At 38.0% G+C, this 26,782-nt stretch overlaps 1 protein-coding gene across 6 annotated transcripts; it reads right to left on the bottom strand.

The window, feature by feature from the left end:
- Positions 1–904: 904 nt before the first annotated feature.
- Positions 905–26,769, bottom strand: YME1L1 (YME1 like 1 ATPase). 6 transcript variants are annotated; one of them, XM_087777378.1, is made up of 22 exons: positions 26,527–26,769; positions 26,095–26,218; positions 25,310–25,406; positions 24,533–25,114; positions 21,114–21,245; positions 19,138–19,300; positions 16,973–17,071; positions 15,079–15,188; positions 13,780–13,930; positions 13,581–13,688; positions 12,682–12,764; positions 11,707–11,797; positions 9,887–10,039; positions 8,414–8,546; positions 7,854–7,916; positions 7,238–7,350; positions 6,700–6,855; positions 5,835–5,986; positions 4,843–4,969; positions 4,668–4,741; positions 3,951–4,037; positions 905–2,727 (listed from the first exon to the last, which is right to left on the bottom strand). In XM_087777378.1, the coding sequence occupies exons 4-22, from the start codon at positions 24,560–24,562 to the stop codon at positions 2,584–2,586; spliced, it is 2,169 nt and encodes a 722-aa protein (XP_087633504.1). In that variant the 5' UTR covers positions 24,563–25,114; positions 25,310–25,406; positions 26,095–26,218; positions 26,527–26,769; the 3' UTR covers positions 905–2,583. The 6 variants fall into 6 exon arrangements, with proteins under 6 accessions (XP_087633504.1, XP_087633479.1, XP_087633487.1 ...); XM_087777353.1 differs by lacking the exon at positions 26,095–26,218 and having other exon boundaries at positions 25,218–25,406; positions 26,527–26,685; XM_087777361.1 differs by lacking the exon at positions 26,095–26,218 and having other exon boundaries at positions 26,527–26,685.
- Between the last annotated feature and the right edge of the window lie 13 nt (positions 26,770–26,782).

Here is a 26,782-nt window from a genome sequence, read left to right as displayed (position 1 = left end):
TCTGATGGCAGAACTCTGGCGTAAGTCAGCCTTGGGAATGCAGAAAATTCAGAATCATGCCCAAGTTTGAAGTTCTTATTTTATGTGCCACCAGGCTCGTGACCCGTTTAGGGCTATTTAAAAAGCAAACAGCCCATCAAAGCACCTAGCTCTGCTGTCTTCAACAACACGAGGCCGTGCACTTCAAGGGAACCCGGGTTATTCTCACCATCTGACTGATGTTTGGAAGCTGCCTTTGTGGTCTCCTACCTCTGTCCAGTGATTACGTGAGGATGAATTTCAGCTCCTAGATGCACCCAAGAACACCAGAGGTCAAACCCAGTGCCTGAACAGACAAGTTTCTTTAGACCCCACAGATACCGCATGCACACAACCATGGAAGTATGACAGTAAACTCTTCAATAACACCTCTGCTGTTAAGCCGGCCAAAAACCAAAGATACCTTTTACACGTGATGGCTAATCTCTAACAATCTTCTTTCATGACCCAAAGAGAGATGACTTTTTTCTTTTTTGAGACTGTGCTCACTTCGTTGCACATAGCAAGCTTTTGAAAGAGAAAAGTAAGTTAGACCTCAAGGACTTACCCCCCAAACCAGATCATTCAACACAGATTTTAGTGACTTCAAAAGGGAAAAGTTTTTTGCTTTTGTTTCTAAGTGCAGATTCACGTTATTTAGCTGGAAAAGTTCCCATCCAAGTCCCACTACTGAAGCAGCAATTGAAAAAAGGTCTGAATTTCTAGGGAGAACATTCCCTAGAAACCTAATTAGAGAGAGTGCAATTTTTCCATTGTTCTTAAATTTATTCACAAGTTCAAATGTTTTATACACCTCAATTTACATAGTAGGGAACTTGGTATTACATTTTATAACAATTTACAGTGAACAAAAAGAAAACCAATATGCATAATTAAAATTAACCTTTATTGTTCCAAAAACAGATGCCGAATATGCAGTATATTTCTGTTTCTGTTGGCATATTTCTAAAATACATGTACAACTGTAACTAGTCAGCCTAGACATTTGGTATACTGTTTTATAACATTTGGAAGTTCTCCCACAGTGCACTGGGATGTCATTATAGTAAGCTGACAAAAATAGGCAAATAGAAAGTTATCCTGGTTTTGAAAGAAAAAAATGCATGTGCTCTTACTAAAAAACTAGGTTATAATCAAGCATTACACTCAGAAAATTCTAAAATACTATGTTACTTCTAGTTTTAAGTGTAGCTACCAACTTCCATTCACATTTATTGGCACCAGCCCAACTATTTTAATGTCCAAGTATGGTAACCTTCAACATTAATATGCTAATAAAGGCCCTCTCTGCAACAGAAGTTTATAGTCCCAAGAGTCTACAATTAATTGTGCAGAACGATTATGATCAAGATGTGTTATTCCTAAAAAACAGTTCCATGAGATCAGAAGAATACTGGCATATAATTGCTAGCATTCGCTTCCACTTGATTGGAAACTGCTTTTGTTTTCAAAAAACTTTTTCTTCTTATCTTAGAATTTCCAGAGGTTTCTGTAAGGGTTGAAAGAACAGGTTTTATTTCCCTACTTCTACTGTAGAACAGAACTGGGAATGTTATTTGAAACAACACATGCTTCAAACATTTTCTGAACTACTCTTTAGTGAGCAATATTGCCCTCTTTGAAGAAATTACCTGTTGGATTATCAAACGCCCATACATAGTATTAGCAGAAACCTGTTCTGTAGAATCTCAGCAGTGTAAAAGCACTGTCATCAAAGCACTGTTATCCATCTACTGCAGTAATAAAAAAATCCAAGAATCTCGTCAGCAGCACATCAGAGGTCACAGGTATTTCTCTTATCCCTGCCATGGTTCTGCCCAAAACATGGTCCAAAGAGGCTTAGACATGTTTAGCCTGTTGATTTTGCATTAAAATTTCTCTCCCAGCCATACATGTGTGTATTTTAACCCCAAGAGCACTGAAAACACAGTCACTAACGCTTTTGTCTAACATGGAGCTCCCACAACTCCCTTTAATAGAGATGCGCTGTGTAGCTGCTTCGTTCTTAGAGATGTTTTGTTGCATTGCTAAAGAAGTCTTCTTTAAAACCGATCTCTAGCCTCAAACAGAGTACGAGCATTAGCTAGACTACATACTACTGTTTTACAAATCAATCTGTCGCTATCCGTAAAACATTCCATAGCACATATTGTGGGGTATCACTTCAAACGCACATGTAGCAGCATGACCCAGGAAGCTACGCCAAAACACACCAGCATATCTGCATGTTTTTCTTCTCAGCTTCAGCACGTTTGACTAAACCAAAACGCTGAATTCAACCCTGAGATTTATCCTTCTGAATAACTTCTCGCGGGAAGAGTATAGGGAGCAGAGGATGAGGAACTTGCTTTATTTTGTGTGTCTTACTCTGATGAGACACAAATAACAGATGACTAACAGACGCTCACGAGAGACAGAATATTATTAAAGTGTCACTAATGCCATACACACATCAGGAAGGGAAAAAAAGGCTATGCTGCGTAAGACTACTGCATTGCTAGATGTACATTCTTCAAATTATCAGTTGCTGTATCACAGAAGTTATCATCTTACTTCTAGTTTTTTTCCCTCTAGAACAATTTGGATTTCTTTGGCATCCAAAGTCTCATATTTCAATAAAGCTTCGGCTAAATTCTTGTGTTCTTTTGCATGAGTCTTCAGGATGTTCTTTGCTCGCTCATATGAGTCCTAAAATTAAAAAAAAGGTGGAAGGAGATTTTAAGACTTTAGAACAAAAACAACAGCAAGATTCCACTTTAAAAATTGTTTCCAGGTAAATACAGCTTGAAACTAACATTAAAGTTGTGCCTTACATTTCATAGCTAGCACAGCTCCTCTCACGAAGATTTAAAATCTAGCTGGCATAATTAATAAAAAAACCCACCACCAAACTATGCTACCTTTGCATTTTGCAGAAGTTCGACTAAATATAAAATCCTGAGACAAACCTTAGTATTTTTACATATGACTTACAAAAGACTTACTAGATTTGAAAAGTTGCTGATTAAATTAAATATATTTGATTTTACACTATGAGCAGTGCTACAGCATTCAAGGAATGTTCCTCAAACACTGAAGTTTTTAAAAGCTTATAAAACTCTCCAAGTATTATGTACTTTTAGAAAGCTGAAAGCTACCCAACAAGTTACCAGTTGCTGCAAGTAGGTGCACATTGCCAGCATTACCAGCTTCAACTTTAACTTTTAGTTCTACATAGATAGTTCTTCCATAACCAAGTCAGTTCAAAAACAGCTACAGCAAAAGCGTTGATTGTTTCAATGTTATGATATAAATAATTCTCCTGCCTGTACCAAACTAGTTCAGATTACCAGAACAGTGATCTGGAAGTTCTGCGATTATCGAATGTTACAAGTTTCCCTAAGCATCTGACACTGATCACTGCGAGGAACAGGGTACTGGAAGAGGCAACTCTCTGATCCTAGATGGCCGTTCCTGCGATTCTATGCAAACTGATTCAGCTGCAAGTTATGAAACGTGGGAGTAACACAAAACACGCACATCTGTTCTGCAACAATTTCTAGTCATACTTTTTTCCTGTGAATTGAACAGGCAAAATACAAATCCTGACCAAATGTAAGAGGAAGTGTTAAAGCGTGTATTAAAGAACCTCACACCACCAACTTGTTTCTCACTACTTGTGCATGACAATCACCAAAAAGTTTTGATATGCAGAGATTCAAAGTTGCAGCTACATTAAACACTTGGGAGTACTTCCATCCACCTGTGTGTTTTCACCAGTATACATTAACAAACTGAATAATCAAGCTGATGCTCAACTCATCTCAAAATAAAGTTATCATAGAATCATAGAATCGTTAAGGTTGGAAAAGACCCTTAGGATCATCGAGTCCAACCGTTTGGACTCGGTGCGGAGGGAGAGAGAATCTTACCCGTAGAAGCGTTCTTACTTCCTGTTCAATTGCAGACTGAGTTTCAGGGCTAACTTTCCCCGTATCAGTATAGGTCATAACACCAAGCTAAACAACAACAACAACAATCTTTATCTTGCCACTGTTGCAGTAATACACATATACACTAAGAGCTTCATCGCTATTGCTTCTATGTGCAAACAAATAAAATCAATATCAAATGCTTGCTGAAGTGCTTGCAACAGAAGCAAAACAAGAAGCCTGTTCATCAGTTATGTAGTCACTGCAGAGTTTTATTTCAACAAGTCACAGTACAGATCCTGATTAAGCATTTTCTTATTTAAAAAACAAAATCCCCAGATTACTAACACTTGAGGGGTAATAAAGATGACTAAAGAGGTTTCTTTAGAAGTCTAGAAAACTCAGTGTTGTCATCCCCTCCCCCCCCAAACCCAAGATTATCCTAAATTCCAAAATGTTTGGTTTTATTATAAACATTTTCTGCAGACATTAGTAACTTTCAAGGTAATTTCTGAGGTGAAGATCTTGCAAGTTGATTTTTAAACTGTCAAATATACAGGTTTTCTAGTTGAGTTCTCTATAGTAGGGCCAGTAATAAGGCTTACTTTCTTTTTTGCCAGAACTACTTAGTCTCTGTGATCGCTGACAGCCAAATAGGCATTTAGTTACAGAACACTTCTTTGTACCATATGAATATGTAAGGATTAAAGATACTACCTTCTCACTCATTCCAAATCTAGTCACCATCAGTTTTGCAATTTTAGTAGCATTGTCAAAATCACTGGAAGCACCTAGATAGCAAACAGATGTAAATTACATTATTGAAACCAAGTTAAACATGCCACTCCACAAGCTTTGATCAAAAATTCTGCTAACTACCAAATCAGCTGACCTGTTGTGATGTGATCACTTCCAAATATGAGCTCTTCTGCTACTCTTCCTCCCATACAGACATCCATCTGTGCAAGCAACTGGGATCTAGTTTCACTCCATCTGTCATTTTCTGGGAGCAAAGATACCTGTAAGATACAGAACTGTGGTCAGGTAACAATAAATGGAAGAAATACTGAAAGAATCCGAAAAATATTCTTATTTGTATCCAAAGCAGATATAAAGGCTTTTATGCAACAATTGGAATGCTCTGGGCCTCCTCCTAGTCTACGCACTCATCAGGTTTGCTTGGAGGTCCTTAGTCTACCAGCTGAGATAGCGTCTTACAGGCCATGAGCACCACATAAAATTAAGCAACTTAAACCTACCACCAGAAGAAACAGAACAATCTGTTCTCTCCATTTCTCCTTATTCCCTAGACTTCTACTGAGCACAAATCAACTTGCCTGGGGGCCAATGATTTTCTTTAACTGAACGCATTAACTTGGATAAAGCTCAACAGAAACACACAAATATTTTTCTGTTCAAATGCTTGGCAGCTAAAGGCAGAATAGAAAAACTTTGGGATATCTATGCTAGAAACAAGGTAGGTAACCCATTAGGTTTAGAAAAAGTCACACAGGACAACGAACAGCTTGATAAAGGATGTTTGTGTTAAAAGTACAGCTCAGCAGTGCTTCTACTTTCCAGTCCTTTAGACAATCTTCAAAGTTTCAGTGTTGGGTGTCATTTTAATTGCAGCAGAATCAAACCTACTTACATTTCTTCCCTTATATATGTGAACTATTATACTAGCACATGCTATTTTATTTCAAAATGAAGGAAGAGAGCTTTCTATCACACAGAAAAGATGACCAGTGAGTTCTCCGAGAGATTGCTCATAACTGAGTATTTCAACATATTACAATATGCATTAACATAATTACAAAAAATAGCATTGTTGGCAAATTCCTCAACAACACTAAACCAACATAAAATTCTAGCAATACTCACATGTCCAAGCGTTGTTCCTCGTGTCATGATTGTAGCCTTGTTGATCGGCATTGCATCCTTGGTATAATATGCAATGATAGCATGTCCGGATTCATGGTAAGCGGTGATGGTTTTGTTTTTCTCATCAATTTCTACACTTCTACGTTCAGGTCCTTAAACAGAGGAACATTAAATAAACCTTTTTGTACAGCTGACCACCACAATCCACACATTACATATACTCAGAGCACAAAGTAGCTGAGGAACAGCATGCAAGCAAAATTAACTAACACTCATTAAATAGAAAATGTTTATGAGTAGAATTTTAATGTCTAAAATGGACCGCAATATAATCTACAGACAAGTTTCTTTTAAAGGAACAGATTTAAAATACAGTTTGAGTATCTGAGAAAATTACATTTCTTCTCTCCAGTATGAACAGACCAGATTTTTAGTGCGTACGTCTCAGATGTTTAAGTTTTGTGTTATCACACAACAAGTTAGTTAAACAGAAGTTCCAGGTTTCTGGTCCTTTATTCTCTCCTTTCCTTTAGGAATAAGTAGGGGAAGGATAAGAAATCAATGCGGTGTCTTCCTCTACGCTCAAGTACAATATGCAGCATTTTTGATAAAAAAAAAAAAAAAAAAAAGTATTAAGTCTTAAAGAATGTATTCCATACTAGATTTTACATACTATTCTCTGGTCTCAAATGGTTCTATTCAGAATAAACTAACAGAAGATTTATTTGTTTAAAAAACAAAACACCAAACAACAAAAAAACCCAACAGCATAAAAATTTCTCTCTTTCTCTGTAAAAGTCTTAATCATGCAAGAAAACCCCTGTGTACTGTAACATACATGTATGTCTTTTGTACAAAATCCTACCCATTAGAATTTTGTCCTTGGAGAATTCTAGCTCTTTCATGGTTACCATATCTTTTCCATCAACAGCTGCCTTTAATGCAGCTTGATTTACAAGATTCTCAAGCTCTGCTCCAGAAAATCCTACTGTGCCTCGTGCAATTATTTCTGGATCAACAGCTGTGGGGAAAAACAAACAAACTTGTCATTAGGGTCCATGCTGCTCCTGAAAAAGCCTGTATCATGAAGAACTATCAAGAAATGGTTGAATTATAAGCAAGAATCATGTTCTATTCAAAATAATGCGTTAAACAAAAAATTTTCAGCTTTAGAAGAAATGAAGCCCAATTCTTAAGACACTATGAACTGTTTGGGACTAGAAAGAAACACTGTCTCAACACTAACTGTCATAACACCACATACTAGACAATTTTTGTGTTCTTTACTGAGACAGATGGTAAAGCCACAATTGCTGATGGAATAAAAGGACTAATTCATGAGTGGGCTGATCCAGTATAAAAACTGTTACATAAAAAGCTATTACAGTAAACTGTTTACTTACATGGATCATACTTTATTTTATTGAGGTACCACTTCAGAATTTCTGTACGACCTCTTACATCAGGCTTGGGAACAGTAACTTGCATATCAAAGCGACCAGGACGTATTAAAGCACTAAGGGAAAAAGACAATTTAACACATTGACTTAAAAATGCTGCAGGAAACTGTTACTAACATATATAAGGAACAAAAATTCATCTGGTATTTCTAAAGACATTTACATAGACTAGGACTGATGTGCAAATGCAAAGAATACGTTTTTCTTATCTGTAAAAAAGGCAGATGAAAGATGTTTATTACCAACCCATTTTAAATGTTTTTTTTGCATTTGAAAATTTTGCATTGCGAACGATCACAGCTAGTCAATTTAAATAGAAAAACTTCCAGAAATTTTAGATACTTAGAAGCATGTTACTTATGTCTCCGTATTTAATTCAACAACCTTTTAAATGCCAAAAACTGGTCAATACACATCCTTTTTAAGAGGGAAAAACCCCAGCTATAACACTGTAATACTTGAAGATTATCACAAGCAACTTTGTTGTTGTTTTTGTGGGGGTTTTTTGTTTGTTTTTTTAATACATGCTCTGTAGAAATGATCAATACATTATACTCACTTGTCTAACGCTTCAGGGAAGTTTGTTGCACCAATAATAACAACACCTTCATTAGGTTTAAACCTGCATGGAAAAAAAAGGGTGAGAGTGTTGAGGTTTTTTTGGGGACAGAATTTACACCTTTTTTTGTCAATAACTACTTCTTTCTTATGTTGGATGATCTCAACTGGCCAGTCAAAAACACGCTGTCAAAGCACAGCATGTGATCCAAGAATGACCACGTTTAACCCAGCAACTGGTTAAAATCATGCCCTGATCTTAGAGTTGAACTTCTTTTAGATATACAGCCAGCCTAAAAAAATGATAAATTATTTAAAATAATTGCAGCTATTGTGCTACTACAACTCAGAAGCTTCTATATTCTTTACAGTAAAGCCATTGATGCTACTGTTGGCAGTACTTGAAAATGGTCGTAAGAGTATCTTAAATTTATATCCTTAAAAGCATTACAAAAAAAATTACAAGAAACATCAAAGCTGTGAATGAGGAAAAATTCATCCAAATATTCAAAATACCAGTCAGTCAGGCACCTTCTGTGCCCTCAGAATCCATATATTTACCCATCCATTTCAGCAAGAAGTTGATTAATGGTCTGTCTTGAATAGGGATGCATTGGAGATTCAATTCTCTTCCCACCAACAGAGTCCAACTCATCAATAAATATAACACATGGTGCATTTGCTTTTGCTTCCCCTGACAAAAGAGAAATAGCAGAAGGACACTTCAACCACACAAAAGAACAGTCAGCGTATCATGTAATTTAGGATTCTACTATTTCTATTATTCTTGGATTATAAAGTATTCTATTAGATATCACCAGAACTGTCTTGATTTTAGCCTAAAAAAATTAAATATATTTTTGAAATGAATCAATACAAAGAGAAGCAAGGTTCATCATCTCCACGTTAGCTTATTCTTATTACGCTACAAGAAATTACTAGCAAAATAGATTAAGAAATTTGTCGTATTTTGTATCAACTCCCAACAACAGTTTATTTCATAGGCTTGCATAGAGAACATTGACCTATTAAACAAAAATAATAAGAAATATGATGGGTCTAAACGCTAACTTATTTTAATAGAATTTGTTTGTTATTTAACAGTGAAGACCTCACCTTCAAGTTTACAGGTATTAAAAACAAAATAAAAACGCAATAATAAACTTTAAGACTACCAACTAGTACATGTATACCAGGATGCAACTCATCTCAGCCAGCTAGACATACCTGTAACATTGATATCAATGTATAAGTCAGTCACCTAAACTTCTGTAGTCAACAGAAAGAAATGCACATTTTAAGGTACAACACATGTTACATTTTGCATCCCTTCCATGTGAAGCAAGTCACGTTTCTTCTGCAAATGCAAACTGCTTTCTACATTGTATATGCCTGACACTATCAATCTTCCATTTAAGAGAGAAGTTGGATTCCCCCCTCCCCGATAATATTTATTTGCATACCTAAAATAGAAAGCCTCTTCTATGAAAGTTATCAATCTAAATATTAATTGCAAATGTTTCATTATAGTGCCCTTTATTCTGGGCCTGTTGATGGGCATGAGAAAGGAAATCTCAGCTTAGTGCTACACTGTGATCCCATAAAGCTCTCATTTAGAGAAAAAAAAAGACAATATAAAAATATGTGGGAAGTAATTGAGAAGGTTAACACTATTTTTTATCTTAAGTTTACACTTTAATTCAAATTTACAATAATTTATGTACGACAGTAAGTAAATTACAATTTGAAGTACTCCATTTAGTTTATAGGACATTACATTCTAATTAAATTACTTCTATTCTCTCTGGGAGTGCTGTAGCAAAAATTATAACTGATGTTACAATTTCGTCTGACAACTAACAAGATTCTACAGTTAACTGATGCTCAACAGAATTCTGAATTTACCTACACAATTAAAGTCATACACTACTACTTTCCAGTAACCAGAACTGTACTTAATCAAACCTTCTAAACAACACTGAATACTTAACCTCACATGTTAAAAGATTTCAAAAACACAAATATTTAACTTACTGAATAGGCTTCGGATGCGACTAGCTCCTACACCAACAAACATCTCATCAAACTCAGATCCAGATGCATAATAAAATGGAACATCAGCTTCACCAGCTACAGCCCGTGCGAGAAGAGTTTTACCAGTACCAGGTGGTCCAACTAACAGAATACCTAAAAAGACAAACAAAAAAAACCAAACAACAACAAAACCACCAAAGCCACAGTCTTATTATACAGGTACTGTTTCTTCCATGCATTAGAAGTAATTTACACTTGGCTTCAAAAAGTATTAACATCCCATTTCCAATACTGCTCATTACTTGCAGCATGAAGAAGCTTCCTGTAACAGATCTAGATACACTCTGATCCATACGGAAACAACAAAGACTTGTAAGACTATAAAATAAAACCAGAAGCCTGAAGTATTCTAGAGAGTTACTGCTGAGTTTAGCAGCTGAATCCCTAATAGTGTCTTCTTCAAACTAACATTCTCCTAGCTGTTTCTGAAAGTGGAACTTTTTTAAATCAAATTGTTCCAAATAATTCACTTGAAACAGTGTGAAGCACTAGCAGGAAACAGACTATCAGGTTTACATATTTCAGATTCACTTGGCCTAACACTATCGAGCTTAATCGTCTGTTTAAATGAAAACATTTCTTTCTGAACTGTCTAAAGCAGTTAGAAAGCACTAAAGGTGCTGAAAGCCATACAGAAGACATAAAGGACTTTTAAGAATTCAGTTACATGAAAACCCTGCCTTTCAAGATAAAGGACTACTGTATATTAGTTTAATATAGTAAAGGCAGCACCATAAGTTTTGTCTAACCCCAATATATTCATTTGCATAACACAGGTTCTTTTTTGGACATTTTTGCATTATCTTGGGTAAGTTTTTAAGACTAAACTTATGTTATGTATCTTTCTCAGATGAGAAAAGGTACAACAGAATTAAAAATTTTGGTGGCAGGAAGCTATTAACTTCTAAAAAGAGATATCCTTATAGAGACAGTTAAAGGAGGGGAAAAAATACAGACCTAAAAACCTCCAGGCTACATAAAGTTCCACTCAAAAATCCATTAACACCAATTATGCATAACTTCATCAGTAAATATTTTTTTAATACTTTGTTATGTTCAGTGACAAAGTAGAAGAATTTTTGTAGTTCAGTACATCATCTCTAAAAACTTTACTTGGTACTTCAAAGAAATATTGATTCTTAACCCTGTAAAGAAGGCTGCTAACAATGATAAACATAGGTTTGATTTTTGAAAGGCTTTTTGCCTGGAATCTACAGTCCGCTGCTTTGCACTGTCATAGCTTATTACCCCAATGTTATTATTGAATTTCTACCAAACGTAAGATGTATCCAAGCATCTTTGCTTCTTCTATCCAAGTATCTCAGATACCACAAATTCTCTGCGGGGGTAGGTGGTAACGACCAATTTTTACATATGGGGAACTGAAGGTAAGACAGGAAGCATGCAACATAACTACCTTAACCTCCACTCCCCCATCCCCAAGTACCTCATTTAAGGGTATCCTTTAATAAAGAAGCTTTCGCAGCTCTCTTGGAAGATTCATTTGTTCCTCAAATATTTTAAACAAACAAGGAAATCCACTACCTATGTCTAACATTATTTCACTATTTTTCCCAAATACAAACTAAATACAACAGTAGCATTTAGGCCCATTTTGGTTATATATTTTTTTGATTCCCTAACTAAAGGAAAAAATATTCAGAAGCTAGGCTGTAAATTAGTCACTCAGTATAGAACAAAGCTACAAAGATAGCCATGGCTACTTATGATTTTCACTTCTGCTGAGCAATACTTCTTACCTTTTGGAAGTTTACCTCCTAGTACAGTAAATTTATGTGGGTTTTTCAGGAATTCCACAACTTCTTGCAATTCCTGTTTAGCTTCTTCAACCTACACATTTAAAACATGCCACAAAATATAACTAAGCATTTATAAAATACTGCATCTTTTTAGTAAGTGAGTTTTGTATTAGAGACTTAGACAAGCCTAATTTTATTTGTCACAATTATTACACAATTACCGCACAATTCGTGTGGACATCAAGTGTCCATGAGTTTAATTTAATGTATTTCCCAGAACAGTTCACAGGAATAATCAGTAAACACTAAAGTTAATAATACTAAAGGAATAACCAAACAGTTCAAGACCACATCTGACCAACAAGATAAATACAGAATCAAAAATTCTACATCAAGATATTAGAATTAATCTCCTTTTAACTAATTAGGCTATCTATTTGTCCAAGGGGAAGGAGAGGGGGAGGTCCTCATTTTGCCACTGGCAGCCAAAGAACAGTTGAACAGAAAAAATAAAACTATCCCATCAGCAGTTGCATGCCCACTTCTTTCTGGGAATCTCTGTATCTCCTGTTCTAATATCAGATATTTGAAAGAGAGGGTACTAAAGAGAGAAATGATCAAATGGTATTACCATCTTCTTGTATTGGTCAACTTCTGCAAAAAATAGATTAACATGGATACTTCTGGCATGCCTTTTGCTCTTCTAGCCTTTTGCTAAAGGATAGCCTGCCTTTTGCTATTCTAGCCTTTAAAAATGTGATTCCACAAGTCGAGAATACACCTTTTATAAAGTATTAAATGCCACAAAGACATAACATAGAACAAGGGTGGTTAAAACCCTCCCTGATCTTGGAGTGGTCAATATATATAAGGCCATATACATACAAAGACATTTCTTGAAAAGAGTAAGACATTCTTCAGGCTCACAATGATTAGTCAAGCAAGAACTCACACACACTTTGCTTTTGAACTTACCCCTTTTACATGTTCGAAGGTGACATTTTTCAACTGGATTGGATCAACTGCTGCATCAAAGATACTCGATGTTCGAAAGCGTACTAATCGCAAACAGCAGATGATGAACAACAAATTTACACATGAAGTCATTTCATTCCAAGACTGAACTTTGCACTTGAATGCATACCATTAAGCCACTAACTTTATACCTGTCCTTTTAAAAGGGCATGTTTCCATTTACAAGTGTCCAGCAAGAATAAGATTTAAAAAAAAAAAATTAAAATATTTGCAGTTAATTAAGTAATTTAAGTGCTTTTTTAGTCATTTGTAGTACAGAAAGCCCTGCATCCAAAAGCAGGTACACAAAGCTAGAAGTTCTTCCTCAGTGTTTCTGCACATACCCTAACTTTCTTGAGACCCAGGTGACAACTTAGCATGAAGCTGAAATTCTCCATGTACATTAGCTCAGGCTTTGATCATTCCACTACTTCCAACAGATTCCTCAAGACGATAATTTGGCCATGCAAGTACCTAGTTGCTATAAACTAGGCTGTGATTACAAATAAAAATCAAACCATTCTGCCTACTGCTGACCTAGATAACACATCATCTAAATTCAAAGACAAATACGTAATTGGTGAACAGTCTGACTTCTTCTCTGCTTGGTTCCATGTAACTGTTTCACCAAAAGAATTAAAATAATTATACTAACAGACAATTTTTTTGTCTCCATAAACATTTTGTCACACTACTGTCTGAAAGGCTGTAGCCAAAAGCAGTAAATAACTCTTCTCTTTCATTATTACATTGAAATGTTATCCTAAAACAATCATAATGTCAAAACACATTTAAATTGTGCTAAACTTGCTGGAAGAAATGCACGTGAAACGGTGGGGAAAAAAAAAAAGTTAACTAACCAGCATCAGAAAAGGAGCCTTTCCCAGGTAAAAATGACGAATATATAGCAAGGTAAAAACAAAGAACAAAGAGAAAGAAAGAAAGCAAACGTGATCTTCTTAAGGAATCTGTAAAAGACAAAAAAGAAAGTTTTAAAATGGGCTGAAATAAACTACTTTCTGAATGCAAACACAAGATACATGAACTAAAACAACTTACCAAGTGTTTTTTGCAGGAATACCTGTGCTTTCAAAAAGCCTTCTGCAAAACCAGTTTTAAAAGCATCCTGGTGTGCCTCTGGGATGTTTTTTGTTTTCATTAGCGTATCTAAGTTTTCAACATCAATCCTTCGCTTTCTCAGGATAAAGCCCTAAAATATTTTCCACAGCAGCATTAGTATACAGTAAGTTTTGGTACACAGTTAACTTACTACCTGGCTAGCATGGGTGACGGGGAAAAAAATAAAATAATAAAAGCATATAATTCAGGTGCTATGGGGTTAGTTAGATGACACAGCTTGAGTGTGGAATGACAATGGCTCCAAGCAGGGGCACCCTGATTTTTGCAAGACAGGCCAGGTTCAGAGCCCTCCTGGACCCCAGTTCCAAACAGTAAAGGCAGCCCAAGCCAGATTTGTAAACAGCTAGCTCTGTACACTGGATTCAGTGGGAGTTATTAGCTTAAGCTTTTTGCTTCAGAAAATCAACTTAAATTATTTTCAAATCTGAAATATCTTTGTAAGTATAGTTTTGATAGAGCTTGATCAAATACATCGCATATGCCCTACCAAATTTTAGAGCAGCACTGCATAGAGCTAGCTCTGGTTTATCTTCATCCATGGTATACCTAGCCCCCACATGAAATAAACCACATATGCCTAGAAGAAGGGCAGAGTTCAAAGCTAATTTACACACACCATAAGATCAAATGCTTTAATTAGCCTGACTTCTGTACAACCAATTAGAAGCAAAGAGTACCCAGGTTAACCTGGTCTTGTTAAGGGCTTGGGTACCCCAAGCCTGGATAGTTATCTGCCGAATTAAAAGTATGTAAGTGAGTTTGTAACCCATAAAAACACTTGGTTTAAAATTTTTGTATCTTAAAAATATACTAGCCACAATTAAGTCTATTCTTAAAGCATCAATCACATGCTGAACTGCTTAAAAAATATACATTCTTGCATGTTAAACTAGCTGTATTTCTGTTTAAACAAATACTTCGACTCCAAGCTATTTTTAACAAAGCCACAAAAACAGAATACGAAGACTTTCATGTCTAGAGTTTAAAAGTCTGAAACTACTATCCTAAAACATCCAAACAATCTTTATATTGATGATATATGAAGCAAATCCCTGTATCAGTAAGAAAAACAGTATGTCATTAGCTCAAGTTTTAGAATTAAGACATTTTTTCACACTGGTGAAACACACCACCCTTGGTAAATTGTGAAGGTCCACTCAAGAGACAGAGATGGTCTGAACAAGCCCAAAACAACTTCATAATGCTACTCATATTTACCTTCAAAACTGAAGAAAGTGAATTTTTTGTTTCTGTGAATTGTTCAGATGTTGACTGCAGACGTCTTGCTCTTGATCTCAAAGTCTTAAAGGTCCGTGATTGTATGTAAACTTAAAATAGTAATAATAAATAAAAAAGTTAAAAACTATCCATTACTACCACTACAAAAAAAAAGAAAAAAAGGCCTACAAGATTTCAGGAACTATTATATGCAAAAGACTTTATTGAAGTCTTTTTCAAAAAGATTGAACTGAAGATAATCTTCCCAAAATATCCACAGTAGAAAGTGAAGAGAATTGCAAACAGCAATCTGTTTAAGATGCCTGACCAAAAATGTAAAAAACAGAAAACAGTATGAAAGACATTTCTCGATCTAATAGTAATAAACTGGATAAATAAACCAATAAATTTTAGTACTGTAAATGGATAGTTAGGCGATCATGAACCGTGTTTGTAATCTAAACTTGCAGGCAAACTGCTTACTGTTTCACAATATATTTTTCCTATAAAATTTTTTGTTAAAATAATCAGGAGTTCATGTTGTGAATTATAGACAATTGGCCAACGCTATCACTGTCTCAGGGAACAGGAGACATACAGCCAAATTAAATCCAGGCAGGCTGACAAACATGAAACTTTCAGAAGCTAATCCAGAAGTATGGGAATGAAGGTTCCTGCTCTAAGATAAGCTTTGCCTAAAAGCTGAGCTGATAAGGTGCCCTGAAGAGATCTGGAATGGCTTAGGTGTGCTGTTAACTTAGAAACTGACAAAAGAAATTAGACCATTTAAACACTGTGAGTTTATAGCACTATATGTCATCTTCTATCACATCAGAAACCTTGCAATGGAGATTTTATCCCATAAATCACAAAAGCCAAGAATATTTCTCTTCTTCCACTACCATGTTTTAAAATAATCACCAACACCAGTCAATTATATAGTTTTAACTAAGCCTTCCGTTTTCATAGAATAGCACCAGACGAAAGGAACTTCTGGAGGTGGTCTAGTCAAACCCCCGCTCAAAAAAGGTCTAACTTCAACATCAGATCATGTAGCTCTGGACCTCGTCCAGCTCAGTTTTGAAAATCTCTAAGGATTAAGACAACACAACCTCTCCAGACAATCTGTTTCAGAACTTAGCCATTCTCATTGTGAAAATTTTCCAACAGGAATTTCCTTTGCTTTTCTTTGTAATTGTTGCCTCTTCTTTGAGGTGTACGAGAGGAGGGTAACAAATATACTTCCAATAGCAATTAGATCACTCCTTGCTTTCTCTTCTGCTAACTTTAAAATCTCAGATCCCTCCATTTCCCCCATATATTAAATGCTTGAAAATCTGCACCCTTCCTTGTGGCCCATCACTGGGCTATCTCCATTTTGTCAGCACCTCTCTCTCAACCATGGGACACAAAAACAGACACAATATCCAGATGCAGCATCAGAAGAACTGAATAGAGAACAAAACCTGAACTCCCTGAGCTCCTGACTGTGTTCTTGCTAATGCAGCCCTGTTACCCATCATACATCCAGGAGCAGTTTAAATCAGTCACCAAGCACCTTAGAAAGTTCATCTGGATGAATACCAGAGTCAACATATTTATTCATTCAGAAGTAGTCAGATCATCTATCATCTTTTAAGAACACAATCCACAAATACTGACAACTTGGAACAAGATTCTATAGTTATACCATGTTTACTAACTTAATTCTGGAAACATACTACTCAAATGCAAAAATAAGTTTGTGATTTAAAGTGTTAATATCAATGTAAAGTTCCTCCTGGAAGTTTAGGGGTATTTCCCGCATGACACCTCTAAGACAAAAGTAAAAATACTTTCCCAGACTAGAAAGATACTATAGAGCTTAAAAACAGTGTAGTTTATTGTTTTATACCTGGCCAACACCGAACATCTGAACAGAAATTTTGGAGGGGATTAGGATGCTGTCTGTACAAACAAGATGAACGTAAAGCACTGAAAACATCCACAAAACCTGTAAAAAGATACAGCAAAGTGTCAATACACCCTATATTAAACGGCAAGTAAACATTACTTCTTGCATAGGTTGTTTTTTCTTTCTTAAGTATTAATTCTATTTTACTATGGTCCTTCAGGCATCTGTAATTAAACAAATTAACCAATACCAGTACACAGATAGTTAACTTCTTTGCGTTAACCTATGTCAGGCACTTTGCAATATACCAGAATTTTTTCTAATTAGAACTTCCGAAAAACATTGGTACCCAGAATCTTGAATTTGAAGCTGTATCTGGGATTGAAAACTCTGCATATCTGTACAGAGCTGAATAAAGTTATCTAGACTGGACAGGAATCCAAAGTCTTTCATGAAGCTGAAGGACCAGCATTCAACCAGTCATTCCGTTTCCAAGGCTTTAAAGAACAGATTGCACATGGGCATTTTAAAACAGAGTATGTATAACACGTGAAAACATTTTAAACTATACCGAGTCTACTTAATTGTACAGTCCTTATGCAATACAGAAACAAGAACAAACAAATAAATAAATAAGCATCATAGTGAAAAAGTTATTAGCAGATACTATTTCAAGGACGCTATAGAGTGCACAACAAGAGGACTGTCATTTATCTGTTGTTTAGTTACCAAAAGCTCAAAGAACTCATCCTCATTTAGCAGGTAAGAATTATTTAAGAAACATCAGAGACCTGGGGAAGGAAGGGAAAAAAATCGAGGGCAAGCCTACATATGCTCTCTTCCATAGTAATTCAGAAGCTAATGTAATCACAAAAGGGGTGGGGTGGGGTGGTGGTGCTTATTTTGCATATTCTGAGAAAGCTATTACATCAGTTAGATACGTCTAGGACAGCAAAAAAGAACCCTGAAAGTTCCTGATAATTTTTTTTAAGTTATATGATTATAATAACAGCTTACAAGCTGACAACTGAAATACTGAGGAACTACAGGAAGAAGAAAAAAAGATTAGCTATTAATACTACAATGCTGTATATTCCACAGTCTTCTACAATACTGCATATTGGCTAACCTAATACAACATAATTATGAACACGTTAGTTTAAAAAAAAAATACTCTCCTCGCTTTATGCACAAGTATATGCATACCATACACATATCAATAGTAACAGTCATCCATAGCATGCAGTGTCACCTACACTAGAAGAACGTTCTTGAAGATTTAGCATCTCCCTTGCCTGTGGCAGTTTTCCACCTATAACCTTGCCTTTTCAACTGTGAGTGAAACCACCAGTCTGGTGAGCTTCCATGTTAACCTATCAAAGCTCTGAAGCATTTGCAACTTTTTTCTTCACATTTTTTTTGTATCTCACATCACAATGCAATTTAATACTTTTTCTCTAATAGTAGCCCTGAGATATTCTTACATTCTTTCTCCCAACTGCAATACTATATAGGTAGTATCTCAAATGTGAGCTATACGCTTCTTTTTCTAACACATTCCTGAGCATCTACAATGGCCTTGCTTCCTGTAATTTAGACTAATTCCAACAAACCATCTTTATCTGTAAGGAACCACTCTTGGTTTATTTCAGCAATGAAATACTCTACATGGACTGTTAACAGTTGCTTACCCTGAATTCCTTTCTCATTAATGTCCTCGTGTAATGTTGCTTCAAGCAAAAAAGGAATAACTTAATGTAAACTGGAGATGTTCATGACTGTTCATTACATTAGTAGATCAGCAAAATCTAATTTCTTCTATTTGGTGAAACAAACTGCTGAAAAAATTCATAGCTCAGGTTCATCGTTAAGAGACAATGCACTTGTACTACAGCTGAGTTCAGACAAGTTTAATAACAGCTAACTTCAAATCTGAATCTGAAGAAACAATTCCAAATCTGGGTCGAATTTTCTAAAATTCCCAAGATTCAAAAGCACCACTCTAGAGACAACCTGTATACAATAAAAAATACATCAATACTCTTTTTATTAAAGATTTTTTTAAACTATGAGTTATCTACAGCACAAGAGATTAAACTAAAGAATAACTGTGTTCACCTTTAACTCTTTATCAATTCTCATACGCACTTTACTCTGAAACATACCATGCTTATTTTCAAAGAAGGACTCAGCAGAGATGTACGATGTATGCCACTGCGAAGATACTTTGTTTTCTGCACAGTAGCCAGGAAGCAACCTGTTCACCAATTCTCTGACCTGGTTAGCTTTCAAATCAGACAATCCCAGGTCTCTTAAATTAAGTACAGACTGCAAAATAGAAATAAATGTTCAAAACTTAAGATTACCTTACGGGGGAAAAAAAAAAAAACAAAAAACAATTGAGTTAACTTTTTGGCTCTATACAGCATCTCTCTTTCACAGTTCAGACTGAAATAAAGAAATTCTAAATGAAGATAAATGAATGAAAGAACATGAATAAAGAAAGAACGTTTGCTACTGTCAATGCGGAATAACTTTTCCATTTGCACACATTGATATTTTCATTGTCACAGGACATTTATGAGAAGTATATTTTCTTCCCAATTCAGTCTTTTTAACACCTTCCTGCTCCCAGATTGAAGCAGGCACAGAAAAAAATGCAGTTTTCCAACTCTTTCTACTCTTTATGATAGAGCAAATGGAGCCTGCGGGGGGGAAAGATGTACAGCAATAGCCACCCATTATTTTTCATCCAAGTGAGCAAACAGAAAAATCCCCCCAGTGTCTTTTTTTTTTTTTGGCTATCCTTTTTGCAGATAGCGCAGATTGGATATTTAGAAACAATACCCAGAGTTAAAATCTTAAAAAGCCACAAGCTGGATAGACACACAATGAAAGGCAAAAGTTTCTATGGTGAAAAGGGTAAGTACTAGGATCTGGGATTTCCTACAAAGCGAAGAAACTATGAAAAAAACAAGGAGGTAAGGTACAAAAGAAGTAACAAGATTAAAATTACTTTGATCAAGGTATTTCAGACAGGAAAAAATCTTTTTACGGGAGAGTATGTTTTAAAAATACGTATTGGTTTGGACCCTTTAAAATATCTATTAGCCTCTCAATATTGCTTCTGCAGTAACATTTTCTGAACTGAGAAGTAAATATTCTATTCTAAATGTATTTGCGCAGATATTTAATTTTTGATTGTTAGAACATTATGGATTATATTTTTGTTTTTATGTAAGCTTTATGTTGATCTACTTTCAAGGTGAAACTAGATTTCCAATAAAAAGACATACATGAAAAACACTTGAATAAAATGTCAGAAAAAGCATTTTTAGAACAGATTCCTAGATGCATTCAGAATACCACCATATTCAAAGTTTATAGTTTAAAACAGGTTTCTTAAGTAAACAAAGTATTCTGTTTTAAAGGCTAGGGTAGCTTGCTCCTGGTTCACTTATACTCAAAATAAGTACGAATACATTTTTAAACATCATTGGACTTTTACACATGGTTTAAACATGTTTTAATGTTTTCTTAGTTATAAAACTTGTAAGAAATGAGTTGAAAGAGAAGTGGCAAAATCTGATAATACTTTGCACTTTCTGTATTTTGATTTTCAATGTGAAGAACAAAAAAATACCTAATGATAATGAAAAATATTTTAATAAATAAGAGCACATGCTAGTATGCTACCTAATCTCTCAAAATCCCTCAACATATTTTAAGTTACAGTCTGTTTTCTCACAAGCAATAAAGAAACAAACTTTGCTTGAACTCAGAGAGTGACAAGGCAATAAGGGGTTTATCAACAGAAAAGTTATTGTTACTTTAGAGCAAGAAACATTAAGTTGAAAGTGAAAACAAATCACCTCCTCGTTTGCAAATTACTACTGAAACAAGCACTAGCTTTTGTTCTTATTAATGAAATACTGTATCTTTGCAGAATCCTTACTGCCAAATCACTGAGTGACTGAAGTTCTGTCAAAAGGTTACATTCTATGTGTTAACATTCTGTTTCGTTTAGTCACGTTACATTGTTTTATAAAGTGAGTCAAATATTAAATTTACTTAAACTGATATTATTTTGATTTAATTCAGTTAAAAGCAAACCACCGCTCTTTCCAAGGGTTTTTAGTACCTCACTCTTCTGAGGATCATGCTCTGGGGAGGTGTCCCTCTGGACAGGCTGTACGGATGCTGCACTGGCAGTAGTAGTGGAGCTTTTTGGTGAATGAAAGGCATTGATAAGGTGACTCAGAGGAACAGTAGCCTGGGGGGAAAAAAAAAAAATCAGATAATGATTTAAGCTTGTTTAAACTATTTAAATATATCTCCATTCCAAACCCTGACTTATAATTGCATATCTTGTACACTGCCTTTTGCCTGAGGACTTCATAATAAACCACATGAACTTAGCTAACACTGTGGTGTTGAAGCTGATACCTCTATTTAAAGAAAAAAGAAAGTTTAAGCATGCATGACATTAGAAGGTCACAAAGTTTGGAAGAGGGGAAAAAAAAAAGAGGCTACACTTCCTGGTTTTCAAACATAAGCATGGTTTAAAGAAAATAATCGCTACATTTGCAAATACAGAAGCAGGTACAGATCATCAACACTTAGAAGATGCAAAGACTGCCCTCAATTTGCACTTAAGACAATGTTTAGTTACAAAAAAAAAAATAGACAACTTCGTATAGATTGTTCTCAGCTGAAAGAGCAGGGAAACAAAATTGCTACTACACTTAATACTTCCTTCAGAATATTTTTTCTTTTTTTTTTTTACGTATCACTTGTTTGCTGTATTAGATATGTGCTGTTGCAACCTGATGACGTAACAATAAGGATTGTTGCTGTCTTCTGACAAATATTACAAACTTAACAATCATTTCATGCAAATAAACTAGGTAACTTTGTGGAACTGAATGTTTTTCCCTTGTAGTCAACACACCCCCATCACAGTCAATTAACTTACATTCCAAGTAGGTGTTTTTTCCCCCCACATAGCAATGAAAGACACAAAAAAGGAAACACAATCAATACAGGGAGAAAAAAAGAGAGGAAAAACAATAGCAAATGAGTTCTACACTGAAAAGTCTGCAAGCTGACGGCACCTCTTGAAATGTTTAAAACATGTTTATAGTTGCTGTCATTCAGGAACTTTCTCTGCTTTGGAAGAAATGTTCACTTAAAATAATCCTGAGCCTGTCCTGGTGTCGCCAAGACAAAACTAACACCATTCTGATAAGACTTCACAACACAGTTACAGAAGAGAAGTAATGCTCTTTAAACAAAATGAACAGAAAAAGAATGGTAAATGAGGTATTCCATCTATGTAGTGGTAGGCCTTAATTTCAGACTTTAGCATGAAATATTGTAATATAGTAAATTCTAGATTATCCCTAGACAGATATCCAAGCAACAGATCTCATCAAGCTGCTTCCCCTTGAACCAACTTGAACAGAAAGCTCAGTGGCTGCTTTTGAATAGCATTGAATCATGAGGATTTATCAACACCTTACTAATTCAGAAATCACTGTTCTTAAGTACTACTGACTCCTGTATTATTCTCCAAAGAACACCTATTTTCATCTATAAAGTAATACTTCTATAACTTGAAATATCTATACTTTTTCCTGCATTATACAAGTTATTCCCAAAAGTTTCATTTATGTTTTCTTCCTTGGGATCCCACTTTAACAACATGCCTAAGGACCAAACTAACCTATACAAAGCATATATCACAGTCAATTCTGCAGTTCAGCAGCACTCGGTCAACTCAGTGACACCACCTCATGAATCGGTACAGAAGCCCAGGTGCACCGCATATCAGGGCTCCTCCTCTAGCACATGACTGTCTCTATTGTGAATATACGGTACAAATAATTCCAATGCTTCCTAAACGCCTCAGTCTCATTGCACGTCACTAGGGAAGAGAGTTGGGGTGCAACTCTGGCTGCTGGGGCGATACCTGACTGCAATACCTGATTAAGCCTCTACCTATGAATGCCCTTCCGCAAGAACTTCCATCTCTATGGTGACTAGATGGAAGACCAAGAGACAATGCTGAGAGACATGAAAACTGCCTCAGAATTAATTGTCCAAAGTTATAATTAAGCTCTGGGAGTTTGCAGTAAAACCATAAAGCCTCCAGAGGTCAAAGCCAGCATCCAAACCATTAATCAAGCTTTCCTCCTGTATTTCCCACTATGAAGAGGTGGAATGACACGTTCCTAAAAATATCATTACAAGTTCTGTCCTTTCACTACACTAACAAAAGCAATTAACACATTCTCCACATGTGGAAAGAAGAATCAAATCCCACTGTGGCATAAGACTAGCACATACTAATTCCCCTAACACAAAACAAAAGTAAAACCACTGGTTCAGATCAAAGTCCATAAAACCTGCTAGTCCCTCCCAACTCACTATCTAATAAAAGATGCCTTCCCGATTGCATCCAGGCTGTGCTATGTAACAAGTAATTGAGGGACTTTTCCTCCACTAACTCTTCTAATTCCTAAGTCTTTTCTTTCTGGTTTTCACAACAACCCGTGACAATTAACAGCACAGTTTAACTTTAGCTGTAATAACACTCCTTCGCTCGGGCCCGGCCGACGCTCTCCAGCGCCCCAGAAACGTGGCAGCCGGGAGCTCGGGTCCTCCCGCCGAGGCCCGCAACCCCCGCTCCCGCTGCCTCTACCCGGACGCGAAACGAGCCCCGGACCGCAGCCCGGCGGAGAGCGGGCCCCAAGGCGGGCGCACCGCAAGGGGCCGGGGCGCCCCGCGAGCCCCCTCACCTGAGGCTGCACGGTTGAGAAGGAAAACATCCTCCCGGCGGGGGCGGCGGCGGCCACCACAGGCGCCTCTTCCGCCTCCCAGCCCAGACGCAGAAACCGTGCCCGCCTGTCGGCCTCGGCCGCTCAGTCGCCGCGGCAGCCGCCGCCGCCAGCAGGAGGGCCCCGCGGCTCCGCTCCTCGGGAAAATGGCCGCCCCCTACGGCCGGCAGTGACCAGCCCCGAAGCGGTCCCGGAAGCGGCTGGAGATGGTAGAGCTTCCGGGTCGCCTCTCCCTGTTTCCGCCCCCCCCCCCCCGCGCAGCCGCCGCCTGGCACGCAGGTCGCTTAGCAACCCCCGTTTCCCGCGTTTCCCGGCTCCGCCGCGTGCAGGCTGACACCACCGCTTACGGGGGCGGGGGGGCGAGGGGCGAACCATCCCCCAGGCCGGGAGGGCCCCGCGGGGCGCCCGCTGTCACCCGGGGCGGCGGAGCGGCGGGGCCGGGGCGCGGTGCGGTGCATCCGCGGGAGGATCGCCGGCGGGCGGCGTAGCCACCGCACACGGAACAAATTCGCAAGGGTACGCGTCACGGAGGTCACAGCCCTTACAACCGCCACTCGGGACGCCTTCCTGAAGTACTGAAAATATCTTGCAGGGAGTCAGAGCATACCGCGTGTAAAAAGAAACTTTTATAAATTACATTATGTATCAATAACCTAAATACTGTTATTCACATTCAGTTAAAATGTAATTAAATGAAGACTCTACAGGCACGTGCACCTACGTAGGGCAGAATTTGGCCTTTGACAGTCATCCTTTTTCCATGCCTTGTGCTGTTTTTCCATGTGCTCTCCAATTATTTTGGGGTCTTATTAGCATTTTGTTTCTTCCACCTGACCACTGTTCTTCACTGTTCTTCCTTTCCTCACGGGAAGCGCCATCCCACACCAAATTACACCGATTCGGATCAGTGCAGCGACGGCGCTGCCTCCCTCGCCTTCCTGCGCGTCTCTTGCTTTCCGCTCGCGCTCTCCCGAGCACAATCACGAGGCTCAGGTAGCCGACTTGGCAGAAACCTCGCCCAACGACAAAAAAACACCCCAAAAGGTGATGAACGTTTGCCTGGATCCACCCACGAAGCAGTTTCCTACAGAGCTGCACAACGGCTAGCGCTGCCTCCGGGGAAGGGAGGTCCTCTCTTGGATGAGCTCCGGCTGCGGTGGAATACACGCCGGATGACGGCAAAGCTTCGCAACTGGCATAACCTGATGTCAGCGTGTGATGTCACCAAAGGGAGCGATCCCTCCTGCTCTCAGCTGGGCTTCTCTGCTGAAATCGCTGCCGACAAGACACAGCTGAACTAATGCTGCAGAGTTAAATGAGAAATACAGCCAATGATAAATTGTATTTAATACCATTATAGAAAGCTAATTGAAAACATGTTTCTACATTTGCTCATTAAATTGCACCTATTGCCGGGATCTGTGGGATAGCAGCACTCCCTCACAAGTACAAGCAAGGGCTCCCTGCGCAGTATCAGATCGTAAGCGATGTATCTTACAGCACAACGAGGGCCTGAAGAGACCGATCTGCGGCGTCAGCTGAGTGCATAGTTCTGCGCTGAGCCCTACAGAGCTCGCTCGGTGCTGATGAAGAGACTGCAACGGAACAATGAAGAGTGGCATGAATGAATTATGAACAGCAATGCATATGTGAAAGCAACATAATAAAAGCAGTAAGGCAAGGGTTAAAAGAGCGACCAAGAGCATAGCTGAGAGCAGTAAAACGGGTAAACAGTGAGGACTGTGCTGTGTAAACGGAGAGCAGAAGGCCTGCACTCTGATAAGGCGCTATCGCAGGTGATTTCCCAGAACGCCTGTGCTCTGGGAACAGGAGGATGGCGACAAGGTCAGAGCACGCTGTAAACGCCACCCCTGCCCCTGCTGTCACAACAGGAAGGCAGAATGTAGCCATGGAGATACCAGAAATAAGGAAACAAAGAAAACAGGGAGCAACCCTGCCTAAGATTAATGGAGGCTGAAGTAATCAAGAGTTGGAGGGAAGCAACAGATGACATTATTCCAACTCCTGATCATAAAAGACCTGCCCAGAAAGAAGTTTGTCGTCACCAATCCAGAGGATGCTAAGAGACGGTACGGGCTCAACAGTGATAGCAAGGACTGGATAGGTGGCACACGCTTGCACACAAGCCACCCCAGCTACACCATTTGGACGCACAACTCTTGGAGCTTGCGAATATGCAAGTGTGAGAAAATGTGAGTGAAGCATATGAGAAAATTATTTTGTGGGACCAAAATCAGTTGTTTCTTTCTAAATAAATATTACCTTCCAGTTCCTTCATGTCTCACACTGAGTTCTGTTGAATTCCTATACCTTCAAGCATCCCACGGAAATGAGAGGACAGTCTACCTGCTCAGAGCAGGTAACAACCTACTGCTAAATTAGAAACCTAGATGACAAATGAAGTAGTTATTAGTCAAATCAACAGCTTTGCCAGTTTGTCATAATTAATGTTCTAAACAAAACAAACAAACAAACTACCACAGAATGAATGTGGTGGGTTCTTTTTTTAATTGCTATATACAATAAAGAGAATGAGGGAATTTTTAAGGGGTCCTTCTGATTAAGCTGGGAAGGCTGTAATGAGGCAATATGCTCTAGCCAGAGATAGTGACAAGAGCTTATCAGAAATACTTGCACCAGAGCAACACTCACAAACCTTGAAGGTACCATTGCAACCAACTTCATTCCACTTGCCTGTGTCAATAACCAACATTTAACTCCTCCTGGCTGTGAGCAAGACAGAGCACACCGCTCGCCAGATACCACCCGCAGCAGCACCGCACGGGCGAGGCCGGAGGGCAGAGATCACAGCAGCCGCCGCCACCCCGCAGCCACGGCGCCTCTAACAGCGGCGGGCGCGCTCCGGGGCAGGCACACGAAGCGCCCCGGCGTCGCCCGGAGGCGTGAGGGAGTCGGCGGCCCGCCGCAGGGGAGGCCGGCGCCGCCCCCG

The sequence above is a fragment of the Nipponia nippon genome, unplaced genomic scaffold (assembly GCF_047370975.1).
Source record: "Nipponia nippon isolate SJK-2023a ecotype South Korea unplaced genomic scaffold, ASM4737097v1 scaffold_1, whole genome shotgun sequence".
Classification (NCBI taxonomy): domain Eukaryota; kingdom Metazoa; phylum Chordata; class Aves; order Pelecaniformes; family Threskiornithidae; genus Nipponia; species Nipponia nippon.
This window is presented reverse-complemented; position numbering and strand designations above follow the sequence as displayed.

Coding starts and splice junctions, on each gene's coding strand:
- YME1L1 (XM_087777378.1), bottom strand. CDS start 24,562: ATGACTGTCAAAGGCCAAATTCTGCCCTAC. Junction 8,547..9,886: donor TCGCATCCGAAGCCTATTCA/GTAAGTTAAATA, acceptor CTCTTTTGTCAG/GGGAAGCAAAAGCAAATGCA. Junction 7,351..7,853: donor TTCCCTGAAGCGTTAGACAA/GTGAGTATAATG, acceptor TTTTTCCCTTAG/TGCTTTAATACGTCCTGGTC.